Source organism: Grus americana, chromosome 5, assembly GCF_028858705.1.
Source record: "Grus americana isolate bGruAme1 chromosome 5, bGruAme1.mat, whole genome shotgun sequence".
NCBI lineage: Eukaryota > Metazoa > Chordata > Aves > Gruiformes > Gruidae > Grus > Grus americana.
In genome coordinates, this window is record NC_072856.1 from 69,146,479 (window position 1) to 69,162,268 (window position 15,790).

The 15,790-nt window shown below is 45.3% G+C and overlaps 1 protein-coding gene across 1 annotated transcript in view; it reads left to right on the forward strand.

Moving 5' to 3' along the window:
* MDGA2 (MAM domain containing glycosylphosphatidylinositol anchor 2) overlaps positions 1-15,790 on the forward strand; it is a 391,532-nt gene that overhangs the window by 218,826 nt on the left and 156,916 nt on the right. The window contains exon 7 of the mRNA XM_054827962.1: positions 5,540-5,809. Coding sequence (XP_054683937.1) covers positions 5,540-5,809 — 270 coding nt within the window. The remainder of the gene's footprint in view (positions 1-5,539; positions 5,810-15,790) is intronic.

The following is a 15,790-nucleotide window of genomic DNA, read 5'->3' on the forward strand; positions in this document are numbered from 1 at the left end:
TTGGCTCTGATGCTCCATTTTCCAAACTGGTACTGAACATTACCATAAAACTATAAAATCCATCACTCTTCAACTCTACGTGAACTTGAGGACATCAGTGCCGTATCTGCGTGTCTGTGTGTCCGTGTGTCTCCATGACCCAAACCATGACCCAGGGGTTTGTGATATGAACAGATGGAGCTCTGGGGCTGTGAGGGAAGAAGTGAAAAAGTTCAGACTATTTTGTTTAGAGAGGAGATGAATAGGAAGGAAGACAGCAGAAGTAAATAAATGACATAATGCGAGATTAAACCAAATCCAGAAGAATCTAGCAGTGGAAAATAATAAAACATATCCCTAAGTTAAACCTTTCAATGGAATTTGGTGGGATCTCTGCAAGATTTAAGCAGAAACTGAGGAGCTCGTCCTTATGCCAGGAGGCAGCTGTTTAGCAGAGGAAACTTCTGGTCTGGTGCTGGTGCAGCTGCACAACTTTTCTTTGGATTCCACGTCTACCTGCTGAGTTCTGGGGGTTTTGAAGCACTTTGATTGTAAAGTGTCTTTCATGTAAGAAGAGTCCTCTGTAAACGTGGTGACCAGCCAAGTACCTTGCTTGGTGAAACTAAATTTTGTAAAACTTAAACAATAACATCAAGATTGGAGGCATAAATTGCTGCCTTACTCTCACTGCAGTACTTATCTTTTCAAATGATCTGGGCCAGAACCATGTGAAAGCTTGTTTATAAGGATGTGACAGTCTCCTTGAGCCTCAAAAAGCTCAGGTTAACTTTCTGTGCCTTTCAAAAACTGAACAAAATGTCAGGACTGGCTGCAGCCTTGTTTCGGGACAGCAGGCTGGGCTGTCGAAGTGGAAGGGAGCTTGGCTCACTCTTGTATTTCTGCTCCCACAGTTGATGAGGATGCCCTTGGGTAAAACCACTTGTATCTTGGAGGCTGAAGCCCGACTCCCCAAAGCAAGATACATGGTGAAGGCAAAACCAGCACGTTTCAGGCTTGTGCCAGGAATACACAATTGCACGTACTAGTTTTTACAATAATGTCATGTTAATGAGAGTCAGATCTTTTGGAGAAGTCTTTATCTCCTCTTCCTTCTGACTCAATTACATTATTTCCTGCTATATCACAGCTTGAGCTGCTGGGACTGCATCGTGGGTCTCCTGGTGGGAGTTCAATCATGCTAGATGCTTTACAAATGCAAAGAACGTATAAACACATGCATTGTCCATTTGGATCAGATCACAGGACTGTCCTTAACAAGAGCCAGCAGGAGACATTTCAGATCAGTGTATAAAAAGTGTGCAGTAGACAGATATGTGATAGTCTGCCCTCCCATTCCAGAAAAAATATAACATTTTATGCCCTGAAGCATGAGTTTTAATAACCCTTCAACAATATTTTGGTATAATCATCAACTATTATAATTGCTCTGGATCATCTTGTCATCTTTATAAATGCCTGCTCCATTTTTTAATCGTGCTGGACCAAAAGAAGATGTGTGGCGATGAATTACACAGTTCAGATTTCTGCTGTGTGTGGTACTTAGGCCCAAAAGTTTACAAATAAATAAGAGACAAGAAATCCATTTTAGAGAGAGGATTAGGCCAAAATTTCAGTTTTCTGAAAGTGCAGGCATCTAAGAGGGTTTGCAGAACGCTGGGATCAGAGGGAGGTTGGCACACGCACATTGTTAAAAACGGCACTTTCTGCCCATTGCCGTCTGTAGGCTCCCGATGCATTTCTAAATCATCCTAAGGGTGGCATTGACGTCACCTATCTGCTGCCATCTAAATCTTACCCGTCGAGATTAAACTAATCTTTGGGCTCTGCCTGCAGTCAGCAGGGAGAGATGGATACCACAGGGGAAGGTTTTTGCCGGAAGATAGCTCAAGGTCGATAAGAGGAATCCCCTTTCTGGCAGTACCTCTTACTGTCATTGAAACTGGAACAGGGAGAGATCTCGCATGATAGCGAGCTCCATTTCCCTAGCTCAGACACGAGCCTGCCACAAACTTTGTGTCTAACAGATGTTTGCTTGGAAAATCTGGGGGAGAGAGGGATTCTGCAGCAACCCTGAGCAGCCCAGTCCGGGGCTTACTGGCCCTACTCTTACGTGGAGCCTTGTCGTCGTGCCTTCATTGCTCCTTTCTGCGCTACAGCTTTGCGTTCCCAACCTGTGGGGAGAGGCCACAGCGGCGTTGCTGCAGCATCCTCTGGGGAGCAGCTAGAGGTGTTCCTCCAGGTTGGGAGGGGAGGGCGTTTCTGGCTGGAGTCAAACAGAGGAGCCATCCTGTAAGACAGACCTGCAGAAGCCCTACATGCTGTTAGTTAACCCGAGGCAATTAATACAGGTCTTCCTGTACTAAACCTGTGATTTAGCCCCGTTTGTTTCCACATCTAGGTCCAGGCTGATGTTCAGAAGTGAACACAAGCACTCTCTGACTTAGAGCTAAAGCCACTTTTCTGCCACCCCACCGTGCCTGAACGCGTCACTGGAGTTATCGAGCATTTGGGATTTTTCCCATTTGCCTCCTTCGTTCCCTCGCTAACTCTCCCTGCTTCTTTCTTTTTTTTCTCTCTCCCCTTCCCTTGCCAAAACAGCCAGTCAGAGCTGTGACGAGGAGCCACGGGTCTGCAGCTCCTGTTTGGCATGTGAGCAGAGAGGTGTTGGGTGCCACCTTCCCCCATCCCTGGCTGGGAGGAGGAGAGGTCAATGTCGATTGCAGCGAGCGTGGAGGTTGTGCTCTCAGAGATGGGCCGGCGTGGGGATGGCAGCGGGGCTGGGGCTGTTTCAGCGGTGGAAGGACAAAGTCCAAGTGACCAACAGGAAACTTCCAATCTCTCCATTCCTAGACCAGAATTTGGCAATGTGCATGTGACAATAAATCAGGCAAGCGGTGCGGTAGACCCAATTCTATCCTGGGTTGCACCTTGAAGCTGAAAATAAGAAGTTCTGTGTTATTGGTGCATTGTGATGTGGTGCAGGTTATGTATAGGGTTTCAAGCAGAGAAATATCAAAATAATAGCTTGTTGCTGCTGTGGATTCGTATTCTATTCCTAATAGGTATTTGACCCTTTGTATGCTACACTGAGTTTCATTTGCTGGAAACCTTAACACCCCTTCTGAATCTCTTAATATTCTTTGGTTTAAATCAGGCTTTTAATAGTAGTAGTTGAGTGTATTGCTGAATTTTTGTTTGTGTTTGTCTAGTGGTTTAGGTTGTAGTTAAGTGAAATGTGTGGTGTAAGCAAAGAGAAATTGCTGTATGCAAACCATAATTTTCATGTACTTACTGTTTTGAGTGCTGTGATGAAAGGGATGTATCACAGCATTTTTATCACATCAGCTGCTATCTTTGTCTCTCTACCTGAAGGATGGCAAAGGGCCCCCTTTCATCTGGAGGATTATGAGGCCATTATGGTAAACAGCACCACCAGGTTGGGTTGACATTGTCGGAGCTTTCATCTTTTGTTCTAAGTTTTGAAGCATTATTTGTGGTTCTCTTGTTCCCTGTCTCATGACTTGATGTTTAGTGAGAGCAGAGAGCAGCTCCTTCCCAGAGTTGTACAGAAAAAAATCATTAAACTCGGGAGGGAAGGAGAGAGCAAGAGGGGCCAGCTGAGTGCTGCCCCTGGCTGGTGATGACCTTACAGGTCTGGAGCTCAGTTCTAGCTGCACAACGGGTACCTGGATCCCTGCTTCTGCCTCCTTTGCCCACACAAAATCTGCTTGAGCATGAAACATGACATACTGCCCAGCTTCATACCTCTAATCCCAAAACAGGGGTCCATCAGCTGATGGATGCATCACCTGATGAAAGAACATGAGGTCAGAGGACATGAGCAAAGATGCTGACACGGTTAGTGGTCAGTGCTGACATTTGGTTTGTGTTTTTATCCATGCACCCAGTTTCTTCACCTTTAAGTTGGTTACATGAACCTAGGAGTTTATGTGAGGAAGCATGTGCAGGGTCCCAAGCTGGGAGGAGCTGGAAGAGGGGACTTTGCTTGTGAACCTCGGCTCTCCTGCTCTCTTAAAGTGCTTCCCCAGCTGGGGGTTGCCTCTTCTCTCTGTGCTGGGTCAGGTATAAATGATGTGCTTCCCATTCCTGTGCTCCAGCTTCTGAATGCAGAGAAAGTTAATTCCTCTTGAGTGAACTCAAAATAAAGAAAACTCTGATTTTATAGTTGACTCTTGTATTTGCCTTTAGCAATTAGTGTGTATTCCTTTAATATTGAAATAAGATTCATATATAAAGCAGAACACACAAGAATATATCTCTGTAATAATGAAGATAGTGATATGATTTTTGGATGTAACATTTTTATTTCCTTTCATTTTTTAATTGTCACATTTTCTGCAATTCTTTGCCCAGAACCTCAGTCCTTCACCTTTATGCCTGTATCTATTTAGCATTGCTGCTTTTTCTGTACTAGCGATATGTATTTGTATATTGGCTCATCACTCAGGTGGTTTAGGGTATGCCTTCAAGCAAAGCCTGAATCCAGCACGGGTGGGTCCCTCAACACAAATGACAGGGGATGTCACAGCTCAGATTGTGATTTTAAATTCCAGCATCTAAACTGGATTGTGCTGCCCTGTCCCCTCATACTGACCATTTCTGTTGCTCCCCTTATATGACATGTAGATATTTCATGGAACAGAAGAGGCAAGAAGAGAGAATGAACTTTAATCACTTGCCTTCTCCCTTCTGAGAGCAGCAGCAACAGCATCTTTCCATTAGCCTGTGCTGCGACAGTTTGGCTGGTTTGGTGGTCCTGCCCCACCAAAGCCCCTGCCGCTGGTCACGCAGCCTGTGTCACCCTGGCCGTGGTAGGGGAGTTAGTAGGGACCAAGCCTGGACCTCTCCCGCACGTCTGGGAGGAGATGGAGCCGTGGCCACGCTGTCTGCTGGTGCGGTGAGCTGCAGGTTGCACAGTCCGTGCAGGGAAAAAAGCATCTGTGCTGGATTCTTCAGTTTCCCAGTGTGCAAGGAGATGTTGTCCCAAGGGAGATGGCTCTTCCTGATTCAGCAGACCCAACTCAAACTCTACAAATTCATCTCAGTTGGCAGCCAAGTCCCAAGGAGGTCATGAGGGAGGCGGGTGGATTAAGAGGGCTGGTTTTCAACGGGTAGGATCTGACTTGACGAGACCAGCATGCTTTCCATGCCAAATAAGAAGATTGTTACTAATTCCTTTCTTTCAGGGTTTAAAATCCAGTGTGCTGGCACGTGGTCCATATATTATACGTGACTTCCCAAGCAAAGCCGCGGGGTTGTCCATACATAGATCCTCATCTGCAGTTTGACAGCAAGGCGAAAGACGATGGCTGAGCAGGGTGCAGAGCAGGGTGCAGAGCAGGGTGAGAAGTGGGGTGTCAGGGGGAGCATCGACACAGGGAGCACCCTTCATCGTGCAAGGAGCGCGGTAGCTGAAGTGCCTTTGCTCGTCCCAGTTGGCGTGAGCGTGCTTCTCAGGACTGAGCAATGCCACGGACGTAGCCCCACTACACCTTTCTCTTCCGCTTGTGTTTTGCAGCATCCCCTTCAATTAAACTTCTTGTGGATGACCCGATAGTGGTGAACCCTGGAGAAGCAATCACCTTAGTCTGTGTGACGACAGGAGGGGAGCCAGCCCCCAGCCTGACGTGGGTGAGGTCTGCTGGCATCCTGCCCGAGAAGACGGTCCTGAACGGCGGCACTTTAACGATACCTGCCATCACGTCAGAAGATGCTGGCACATACAGTTGCATCGCCAATAACAATGTTGGAAATCCTGCGAAAAAGTCCACCAACATCATCGTAAGAGGTAAGTGGAGCTGGCAATATTGACCTTGTCTTGGATGATTAATTGAATCCTAATCTGACAGGATAGCAATGTTCACGTAGTGGTGTCCTATGTTTCCAAATGTGTTTCTGGTCATTTCTAATAATGTATGAGATGAATTAGCGGTGGCTTCAAATGGCCAGTGGCTCTTGCGCTGGGCTCCAACCCCTGAGCTGGAGCAAGGGTGGCGTGGTGTCCCTTCGAACTGTAAAGATGCAGCAGCTCTCCCATCCAAGGCGGAGACAAACGGCAGCCAAAGGACCGTGTCTTCTGGGCATTGCCTGTGCTGGTCCCTTGCACGCGCTGGCTCGGCAGCAAATGCATCCCGAGCTCCCAGAGACGGCATTACCTACCTCGCCCTTTTCTTCCTCCTCATCAGCTGAACATGTTATTGAAATTAAGGCTGTTGTGCATGCTGTGAATCTGCTGCCATCAGATGACTGCTCCCTGGGTAGGAGCTTTAGATTAGTACCTATGCTTTAATTATACTAAATAGCAGGATAAATGTCTCTCAGATAAAAGTAAGAGAAGAGTGCTTGCAGAACAATTACTGCCAGGTGGAGAGAAACTCTCCCCGGTTGTTTATCGCTTGCTGGCTAACCCCAGGGACATGGCCAGTTGGTTTGAAGAAGGAGTTCAGTTGGCTGATAGGCATCATCGGAGGGGATTAATCTACCTGAACCAAACAGTTAATCTGAAACTAATTTTCTATAATCTAATCTGCGAATGGTAGTGAAACATAAACTCCCACGCTATAGGAACTTTAAATAATAGCATGTGATTAATCATATTCAGGAGAAACTGCTGTATAAAGAGCCGGTGGTGTGAATATTTTATGAGAGCCATAACCCCTGTTCACTTCTTATTGCCCAGCTTATCATACACTTCAGCAGGACGAGGAATTAGAAGCTATTTCTGTTCTGCGGGTCAGGGAGAGAACATTGCATCAGCCTAGGACTGCAGGAGTTTATCAGGAGATGTCCACAGATTTATTTGTAATATTGTATTTCCATTTGAATTTTTGACATTTGGCTTAGAGGTTTTGTTGTCAAGAGGCAAAAGCGGTCTTGTTTCAGGAACATAGCATCGACATTAATTTGCTGTGATTTACAATGGCGATGAGGTTGTGAAGGGGAGATGTGAGTGAAACACACACTCAGAATAAGCAGAGGGAGAGGAAAGACTTTGTGTGAAAAGAAATCTTGATATTTTAATTGACCCAGCAGACAGCACCGGGGAGCCCAGAGGAAAAGCCGAGTCCCTAGCTCCCTGTAGATACAAATTTCATGAGTCATAGCATAATAATTTTTATTTATAGAAGGCCGTGCCTATGAGATGCCTAAGAGCTGCAAGATGTTGAACAAAATATTATTAAAGCATTCGAGGTGACTTTTTTCTTTTTCCCTCTCTGCTGTGCAGCCCTGTTAATTCTGAGAAGGGCCCGCAACGAGGAGCAGCCCATTAAATAACTGAAGCACAGCTCTCTTCTAGCCCCAATGCATTGCTACCAGCAATTTAATAATAATTAAAAAAATCTAAACCCAGAGAGAATCCTTCAAAGGAAACAAATAAAAGTAAATAAATGACTAACAAAAGTAATTTATCCTATTTGAAAGTCAGAAATTATGTGGATCAATAAGCAACAGATGGGGCTGTGTTTAATGAGCGGGCATTGAGGTGACGACGTGACACCGAGGTGTATTCAGCTCAGCTCTGTGCTCCTCCATCGATCTTCTCGGAGACCCTTAAACTGTGGGGATAAATAGAGTGAAAAGGCAAGGTGACCAGACGTAACGGCTTGGGGGAATATATGTCACCTGGGAGATGGTGCAAAGTGTACCTGCGTGGAAGTGCTGTGTAACGTGTGTTCTCTGCTTCTCCAGGGTGTAAATAACTAGTAATGCGAGTTCTCTGCTTCTGCATCTTGTGAATAACTAGTTTCTGCAATTGCATGTGCTGCTGCAGGAGTGGTGGAACAGCAGGTCCGCTGATGGTCTCGGTGCATTGCTTTCCATTCGTTAGCTCCCAGGGTTTATCTGGAAGCCTCCTAATACACATAAGCATTTAATATGTTCTCTGTTTTTCCACTGTTACTTGAGTTCCTCCCCTTCCAGTGAGCATTGGCATGAAAGGAAATGTTTGTTCTTAACATAAAAAACAGACTAAAACTGCCAGTGCGGCGAAGAACCCATTTAGTCATAACCGTCTTTGGATATTTTTTTTTTTCTCTTTTGGCCTGTATAACTTAAAAGTAATTGGAAATCCTTCCAACAAAAACAAGTTGGGTGCTTGCTCGTTGGTTCGGATGAACACGGATCCCTTGCGAAACAACTGGCGTTGCACACAGCTGCTGAGGAAGAGCCTCCCTCATACGTTGCCTCCTGAAGCAGTTAAATTAACGCTTTCAGATAAAGCAACGTCCTTTAAAGATACTCCTTTTCTTATTCAAGGTGTAAGCTGCAAACTCTGCTCCCTTTGTCCCGTTCTGCTGAGCTGTTGTGTCAGTGCCTTTCCCTTTTGGCGTCAGATGATGTTAATGAAGGTTTTGCTGAGATGATAAAGAGAAATTGTTTTGAGTACCACAATGCCGTTCCTTAAGAGGTACAGACGTAACGCAATATCTTTCATTTCCTCCGTTTGCTCTGAGCAGGAGATCACCAGAGGCAAATCAGTGGCCATGTGCTGTTTGCCTGTCGAAGTCTTGGTGAGAAAGTCTGTGAAATACAGCCGTTTTAGAGAGTGCCGTTATCAGCTTAACTGTACCCAAAGTTATTGCAAAGTATTTCATTCCATCAAAGACATTGTCGTCCATCAAGGGCTTGGGTGAAACCAGGGAAAGAAGAAATGCTCTCTCATTTCAGCAAAGCTGGCTGCTCACCAATTCTAATTATGAAAGTTTCTTTCTAAGTGTTTTCTTTAGATTAATGAGTTCTTTAAATGATTGCAAGTCTGCTAGCGTTTGAGTATTGGTGGGTGTTCTCATCAGTGGCATCTTCACATCCTGCTCTCAGACTGGTGGTTTGAATAGCTTCCCATAGCATATTTCTAGACAAAGCCATTAGAAAGCAGAGGAAGCTCTAAGAGAATCTTGACTCCTCTTTTTCTAGTAAAACTCAAAAAAAAAAAAAAAAAAGCTTCCTCAAGTAGGAAATCCAGCACACCCCCTCTGGATAAACAAAGTTCCCGACAACCTCCATGCCTGATGTGAGTATTTTTTGTTGTGCTTGCTTGGACGGTGTTCTGTTTTTCTGCCTTTTCCCTGGTGGAGCAAAAAAAATGTTCTGATGCAAGGGAAAGAATTCATCACAACGGCCAGGATGTTCTTTCCCACCCCAAATATTTGCTTTCATCATGAATTTGTCACTATATACATCTCTTGGTCCCAATTAGAGGTAAATGATCATCAGTCTGCCTATGGATATTTTTTTTTAATTAGAATAAGAAGCCAACGCGCACACACACACGCATTTGTGTTAAAATCAAATGCAAAACCTTGTTTACTCACAGCCCTTGGGCCAGGACACCTGGTGATATGGATACTTCCTGCCCCATGCACGCACCGCTGTGCAGGGAGGACTTCACGTGATTGCCAGGAGCGTGGTAGGACCTCATCTGTGATGTGCCCCAGGCTCAGTTCCTTGCCCTGATCTGGCATGGCAAGTTGAACATCCAGCTTATCCCATGTCCCAGGAAACTCTTCTAGCCTGAGGATCTTTCAGACTTTGCTGTTGGAGGTTATTTTACTCCTTTAAAATTCTCTCCTCAATGCACATTTGGTGAGGGAAGCAAAAGGCATTAGAGAAGCGGTAATATTGGCCCTGTAATCCTTAAGGTACTCCATAAAGCACGATCATCTCAATACCATACAGATTTTGGGTGACAATTGGAAATGTCAAAAGAGGCACGAATCAAGTTAATCATATGTCTGCAGCTTCTGGAAAATTATACATTTTCAACATGACTCAAACTGGCTACTCAGAATTATGAGAGCATGGAAGAACAAATACTCCAAAGACACTGTGAAGGGGTAAATGAAAATAAAATCTCTCTGTAGCTACCAGTATGTCAATGAAGAATTAAAGGCTTTTGATGCTGAAGGATGTAAGGTGGCTCCTCCAGCCAGTACGAGAGCAAAAATGCTGGGTGGCATCTTTGAAGGACACCTGGGCATCAGATTGGGAAACAGGTAGAGCCAGAGAAATGTTTTACAGGTCTTAAAGTACGGAGCACTGAAATGATTTGGAAGGGTATCAGCGTGCACCAACTCGGATTTGTTGCCTCATCAGCAACTTCTCGCTGTACCTTCTTTAAATAGATCCCTTCGTCTCCTCCACTGTAACTGCAACATTTTTTTTTTTTAGTGCCAGTTGACTCTGACTGTGTGACTTTTCACTTCTGCAAAGCAGTAACATAAGTGTCTGGAGTTAATTTTTCAAAGGGGTGGGATTCCCTGTCAGTTTAAATGTAAAATAATAATTTTAAATGACCTGTGCTCAACATTAGCACAAAAGCTTTTGCTGAACAAAAAGCACTCTGGGGAAATGCATTTTAGAGGCCGAGATTGCTGGAAGTACCTATTCCATTATGTCTTTAAGAACTGTATGTGAACTGTGTAGTAGCGAGTGCTAAAAAGAAGGTGAGGAAAAAACAGAAAAAAGAAAAGACCTAGATTGTGAAATAAATGAAATTTTTCTTGCTTTTATAATAGATTTAAAAAACCCCTAACAAACCCAAACCTGTAATCTGGTGTTTCTTATGTCCGTTTTCACACACCTTCTGCTTTCCTGCAATGGCTCTGTTTATCCCAGAGCTCTTTCTTAGGAATTTCCCGTGTTGGTTTAGAGCAGTTGCGTGATGTAAGGGATAAAAATAAGTCTGCCTGGTTGTACATCAGCACCTCTGCTGTCACCCCTCGAAGATACACGATTGCCGTTAACTGAAATGCGAGCAGGTCCCCCCCACGCCCGGGCTGGTGCTGAGTGCCAGAACAGAGGCAAGGCTCACATTTTTTATCCAAAAAGGTGGAAATTGGGTTTTGGCGGCACCCGTGACAGTCGTCACCCGGCGGGTCACCCGGCAGTTTTGCAGCTGCTGGATGGTGGCCAGCAGCCAAGCGACGTGTCCATCTGACGTGCCTGCACGTTAGCTGGCATCATCTGTGATGGCGGGAGCGCTGGTTGGGGATGCTGGCTCCAGCACGCCAAGTCTAAAATGTTGGATTTTCTGTGCAACTGGCAGAAGGACCCTTTTTTTCCTCCTTTTTCTTTTTTCCCCCCTCTCTCTGTATTCTGGGAAGGTCTCACAGCAGACTGTGCTTATTTCATGGCTGGAGAAGGCCGAAGGCCGAAGGCCTTGGCAAATATCCACACACATAAACCAGGCATTACTACACCACGCAGGAGTGATGACCACCGTTGACTTCCTAATGAGGGGCTGTGCGGGCGTGCGGAGATTGGTTGTGCGTGGAGCTGCGTGGCCGTGGGTGCTGCAGGCTGGGGGAGGCTGGCAAAGACGAGCCCTCCGGGACGCTTCAGTAGGGTGGGAATGCAGCAGCCCCCGTGCTGGCTCTCAATATCCATTGGCGGTGGTGCTTTCTTCAGGACAGACTAGAAAGCAAGAGTGATTTCGTGAAAGTCCCAAGATTTTGAAATTGATATTCTGGAATAGGACTGGAAGGGCCCTCCTGGGTCATTGAATCCAGCTGTCTTTATCCCAGGCATCCATTTCATCTGATCTCATCTCATCTCTTGCATCATCTTTTTTTTTTTTTTGTAAAGTGACCAACTCCACCTGCAGTCTTGACAGCTTTCTTCCAGCCCCCTCCCAGCTCTTCCCAGGAGTCTCTTCCCATATCTCGCTGCTCTGACATTGAGATCCTCTCTCACTGCCTGTGTGACGTGTCTGCAGTGCCTTTGCCATCCCTTGACAGCAGCTTTGGAGCGGCATCAGGCGAGCTCTGCCAACGCCGTGCTGGGACGGAGGGCTGGGCTTGTGCAGAACCACTGTGGCCACTGGGGACCTTCACCCTGCCAGGCTCTCCCTGTCCTCCCTCTTGCATTATGCCAATGTATATTTTTTTTATCGTCACTTTCAGCAATTTACTCTTTGTTTTAACAATGCTCACCGCCTTGCTTAGTTTCTGCTGTATCTTGTTGGACCAGACAAACTGCCTTCCTCTGGTGCGGGGTTTAAATGGACCTTTCCGAAATGTTTGCAGATGGGCTTTGGGAGGGACCCCTGTGCTGGATGAGGATGAGGAACAGCTCTGTAATTTGTAATTTTGGTCTCCCACCCCATGCCAGCCCTCCCAGCTCACCCGCGGGAGCCAGCACCGCCTCTCCCCGGGGCCTCTTCCAGCTTTTTAAGCACGAGTACAGTTTAATCCCCCCCAAAAAAACCCACCAGCCAATTCTGACTCTTCCACGGAACGATGCACCCTGTGAGTGAGATTTCAATGATACAAGATTTTAGCCTAGAAACCCGGATCTTATGGCACATCCAGTGCGTTGCTACAGTCATAAGTTACCAGTGCGCTATCCTAAAAGTTTACGGCTCTGAGAATGAACGTGTAAAAAAGTTGAGCTTCAGTTTAATAAGTCCATTTATTTTTATTATCTGCAATAGCAGTCTGCGCTCTCTCCCGGGCTGGCATGTATCACGGACGAGTTCATAAAATGGTTGATTCTTGTGCCCTTTCATTAGGACTTCCCAGAATTTTTGTGTACAGAAATTTCACTTTTAAATAGGTTTGCTGCTCTGCAAAACATCCTGTGGTGCCTCTTGGGCACCGTATATCTATAAAGATATATTAGGAGGGATTTCAAGAGGTAATATTCATTTGATCTCTCTCCTCCTGACCCTTGCAGTCACATTCTTTCTTCACCGGGGGGTGAGGAGAAGAAGTTATCCTCACTGTCAGTTGGCTAGCAATTATCAACTACTAATGCATGATGAATTTTTTTTGGCAGGGGTGTCGTGTCATAGTTTAGTGTTGTATTAGATCTTGGCTGATTAATACATGATGAGGTCTGTGTAGTCTTAACAACATTATCATTTTGGCAGAAAAAAAATGAGTTTTTCAAAGTTTTGTCTCATCCGGGAGAGGAAGAGAAGATAGGAGAAGGAACAGCATACAGTGTTTTGTTTTGATGTTACCAAGACACTTTGATGACCTTGAAATGTGGTTTAATGTACTTACTTGTATTGCATCAAGCAATTGTGAATGAGATTGGTAGGTCTCGGCCCACTCTAAGAATTAATTTCGGGTATTTTTTATAAGCTCCAGATTCATTTTTGTGGCATTGAACTGTGGAGTAAGAAGTAAGTGTTGAAGGGAAAGGCATCCCATGTTGGAACAAATCCAGGCTGTAACGAAGCCCTTCGGTGGAATAAAGCTCTTGAGCCACACAAGCGGCAGGGGATGGGGACAGTCCGGTGGGGGAGCCTTGGGAACGGGGGGTGGCTCTAGGTTTTTTGGAAGAAAGGCAAGTACTGTGTGCTGAGTATCATTTGCAGTGTGTGGGCAAAGAGAAGAGTGAAGACCTCCAATATATTACATTTGGGCATCCAGGAAAACTCAGCAAGGCTTTTTTTTTTTTTTTTTTTTGACAGCTTTGGCACAAGAATTAAACCTTATAAAGGCATTGGCCCTGGAAAACACCCAGCTGTAATGTTCAGAGGATTTATAATTTGTTTGGCAAGTGCACAGCCCACTGGGGATTGTGTCAGCTTCTCTGAATTGTGTAATTTATATCCCAATTCTTGTCTGGCTGGTGCCGAGGCTCGTGAAGTTCCCGTTTGCCTGTGAGATGGGCAGTCAGGGGGACGGGCAGCCCCAGCCCGCGGGTCCGGCCGGGAGTGCAGGCTGGACACTGGCTCGGCAAGCTGTAACAGCGGGGGGGTTTGTGGCATAGGAAATGTTTTGGGGTTTTTCCCCTTTCTTCTGCTTGGGGTTTCAAAACGTACTAAATGCCAGCTGCCGATTTGTCTCCACTGCTTGTTGATCAGCCTTCACTCATTTTTTGCTGTTTCACCCTCATGTACCCACCCTGATGCATTCGAATCATTATCTGCGTCTGCTCAAAATGAGGGATGAAAGCAGCCTTCCAGCAGGCAGACGGGGCTCCTTGGGTAGGAGACTGCAGCTTCCGTCCCAACATCAGTGTGGCACCACTGGGGCAGCTCCTGGTTTCACAAGCCGGGAACCCCAGCCAGAAGAGTTTGCAGTCTCCATCCCTGGAGGTTTTCGAGCCCTGGGCGACATGGTCTGAGCTCACATCTGGCCCTGCTTCGAGCAGGAGATTGGTCGAGAAACCTCCTGAGCTCCCTTTCCACCTGAATATTCTGATGATCTCTTCTGATGATGCTTATTTCTCTTGAATATTTACTTCTAAAAGCAGTTAAAAGAGAAACCATGCTGTGTTTCACATACTTTGATCTCGGCTTCAACTATTTAATGGATCATATACTGAGTAACTTGTAATCTGAAATCTTCTTCATTACAGAGAAGTATACACCTCCCCTTCCTTCAAAGGAAAAGCAGTGAGAGAAATAGGAGCTAATTAGCTAGAGCACACGTAAAAACAGACACCTGCCGCACGGCATCTCCAGAATAATAAATCCTTTTCTTTTAAAAATTAGAAGCATTTATAAAAATAGAGACAAAACCTGAAATCTCTCCACAGCATTTGCATTTAAATTGAAGATGTGAATGCATCTGGTCTTGTAAGTGCCAAATAATTACTTGATATTAAAAAGTTTGGAGATGCTCTAGTAGAAGATGCTTGACAACTTAATTGTTCTGATAGCTACTGGAAGTTAAGGTTTTAACAAACTTTAAGCTAAAACCATGTTGACAGAAGCAAAATGAACTGTTGGTAAAATGCTGAGAATATGTGTCTTTTTTTAGCAAGACCGTACTTCAGGTCTGTCTTCGGATAGAAAGGTGACTAAAGGGAACATGCAGGCAGCATAATTTTGTCAAAATTATCTTGCAGAGTCCTAAATAACCTATTTAAGAAATTTGAATTTTGAGAAGAATGGTCGATGTTGGTGCATTCTCCCTAAAAGCTCTGTGAATGTTTATGTAATTATGCTATTTTTTAATGTTCTCCTTACGACCCAAACAAGGTGCACCCTGCCTGCTCGCTCGGCAGGTGTATTTTCTGCTGGAGAGAGTTCTTGTATGTGAAAACGTCGAATACTGTTATTTGCTGCTAATGCAGGTGAAGCTAGCTGTGTGCAGAGCTTATGGGTGATTTTTTTTTATGTTAGACGGACTTTTTAATTCTGAGCAAAATGTGCATAGCTCCTTTCAGAATAAGAAAGTTTCCGTACCTCAGCAGTGGACCAAGCAGTTACGGGGTTGTAGAGATGAGCCGTAAGGTCAGAGAGCTTTCCCTGCTAGAGGAGAAATAAAACAACGGTACGATGCCCACCTCGGCAGACCTGGTGGTCCCCCGTCAGCCAAGAATGAACCTGAGTAACAGAGTACAAAACGGATGCAGCTGCTGTGCGGGCAAGCTGGCAAGACTTTGAGTATTTAATTAAAAAAATGCTGTGGGATGGTGCCATGCAGAAGATGGTGAGGGATCTATCCCATCCATTTTGTTTTCATCCAGTTTGGTATTGCTGCCAGAGGAAAAGGTGAAGCCCGTGACTGGACACAAGGTGGTCACTCTTGGAGTTTCTAGGTCCTATGAACTGGCTGGAAGACAAAGCGCACATTGGCAGATTCCCACAATTTTGGTTTTCTAGGGAGTTTATTGCTTTGTTTGGTTTCAGGAATGACCAGGGAGGGTGACTGTTCTTACTGAAAGACGTTGAAGTGTATACTGATTTGGTCTGTGAGGTGGATCTTGCAGACCCTGCCAGGCCACAGCTACCATGACTTATTGTTTGAGACCCAGTTTAAACACCCCAGGGAGGAGATGGCTTCTTATGGTCTGTGGTGCAGGATTTCAA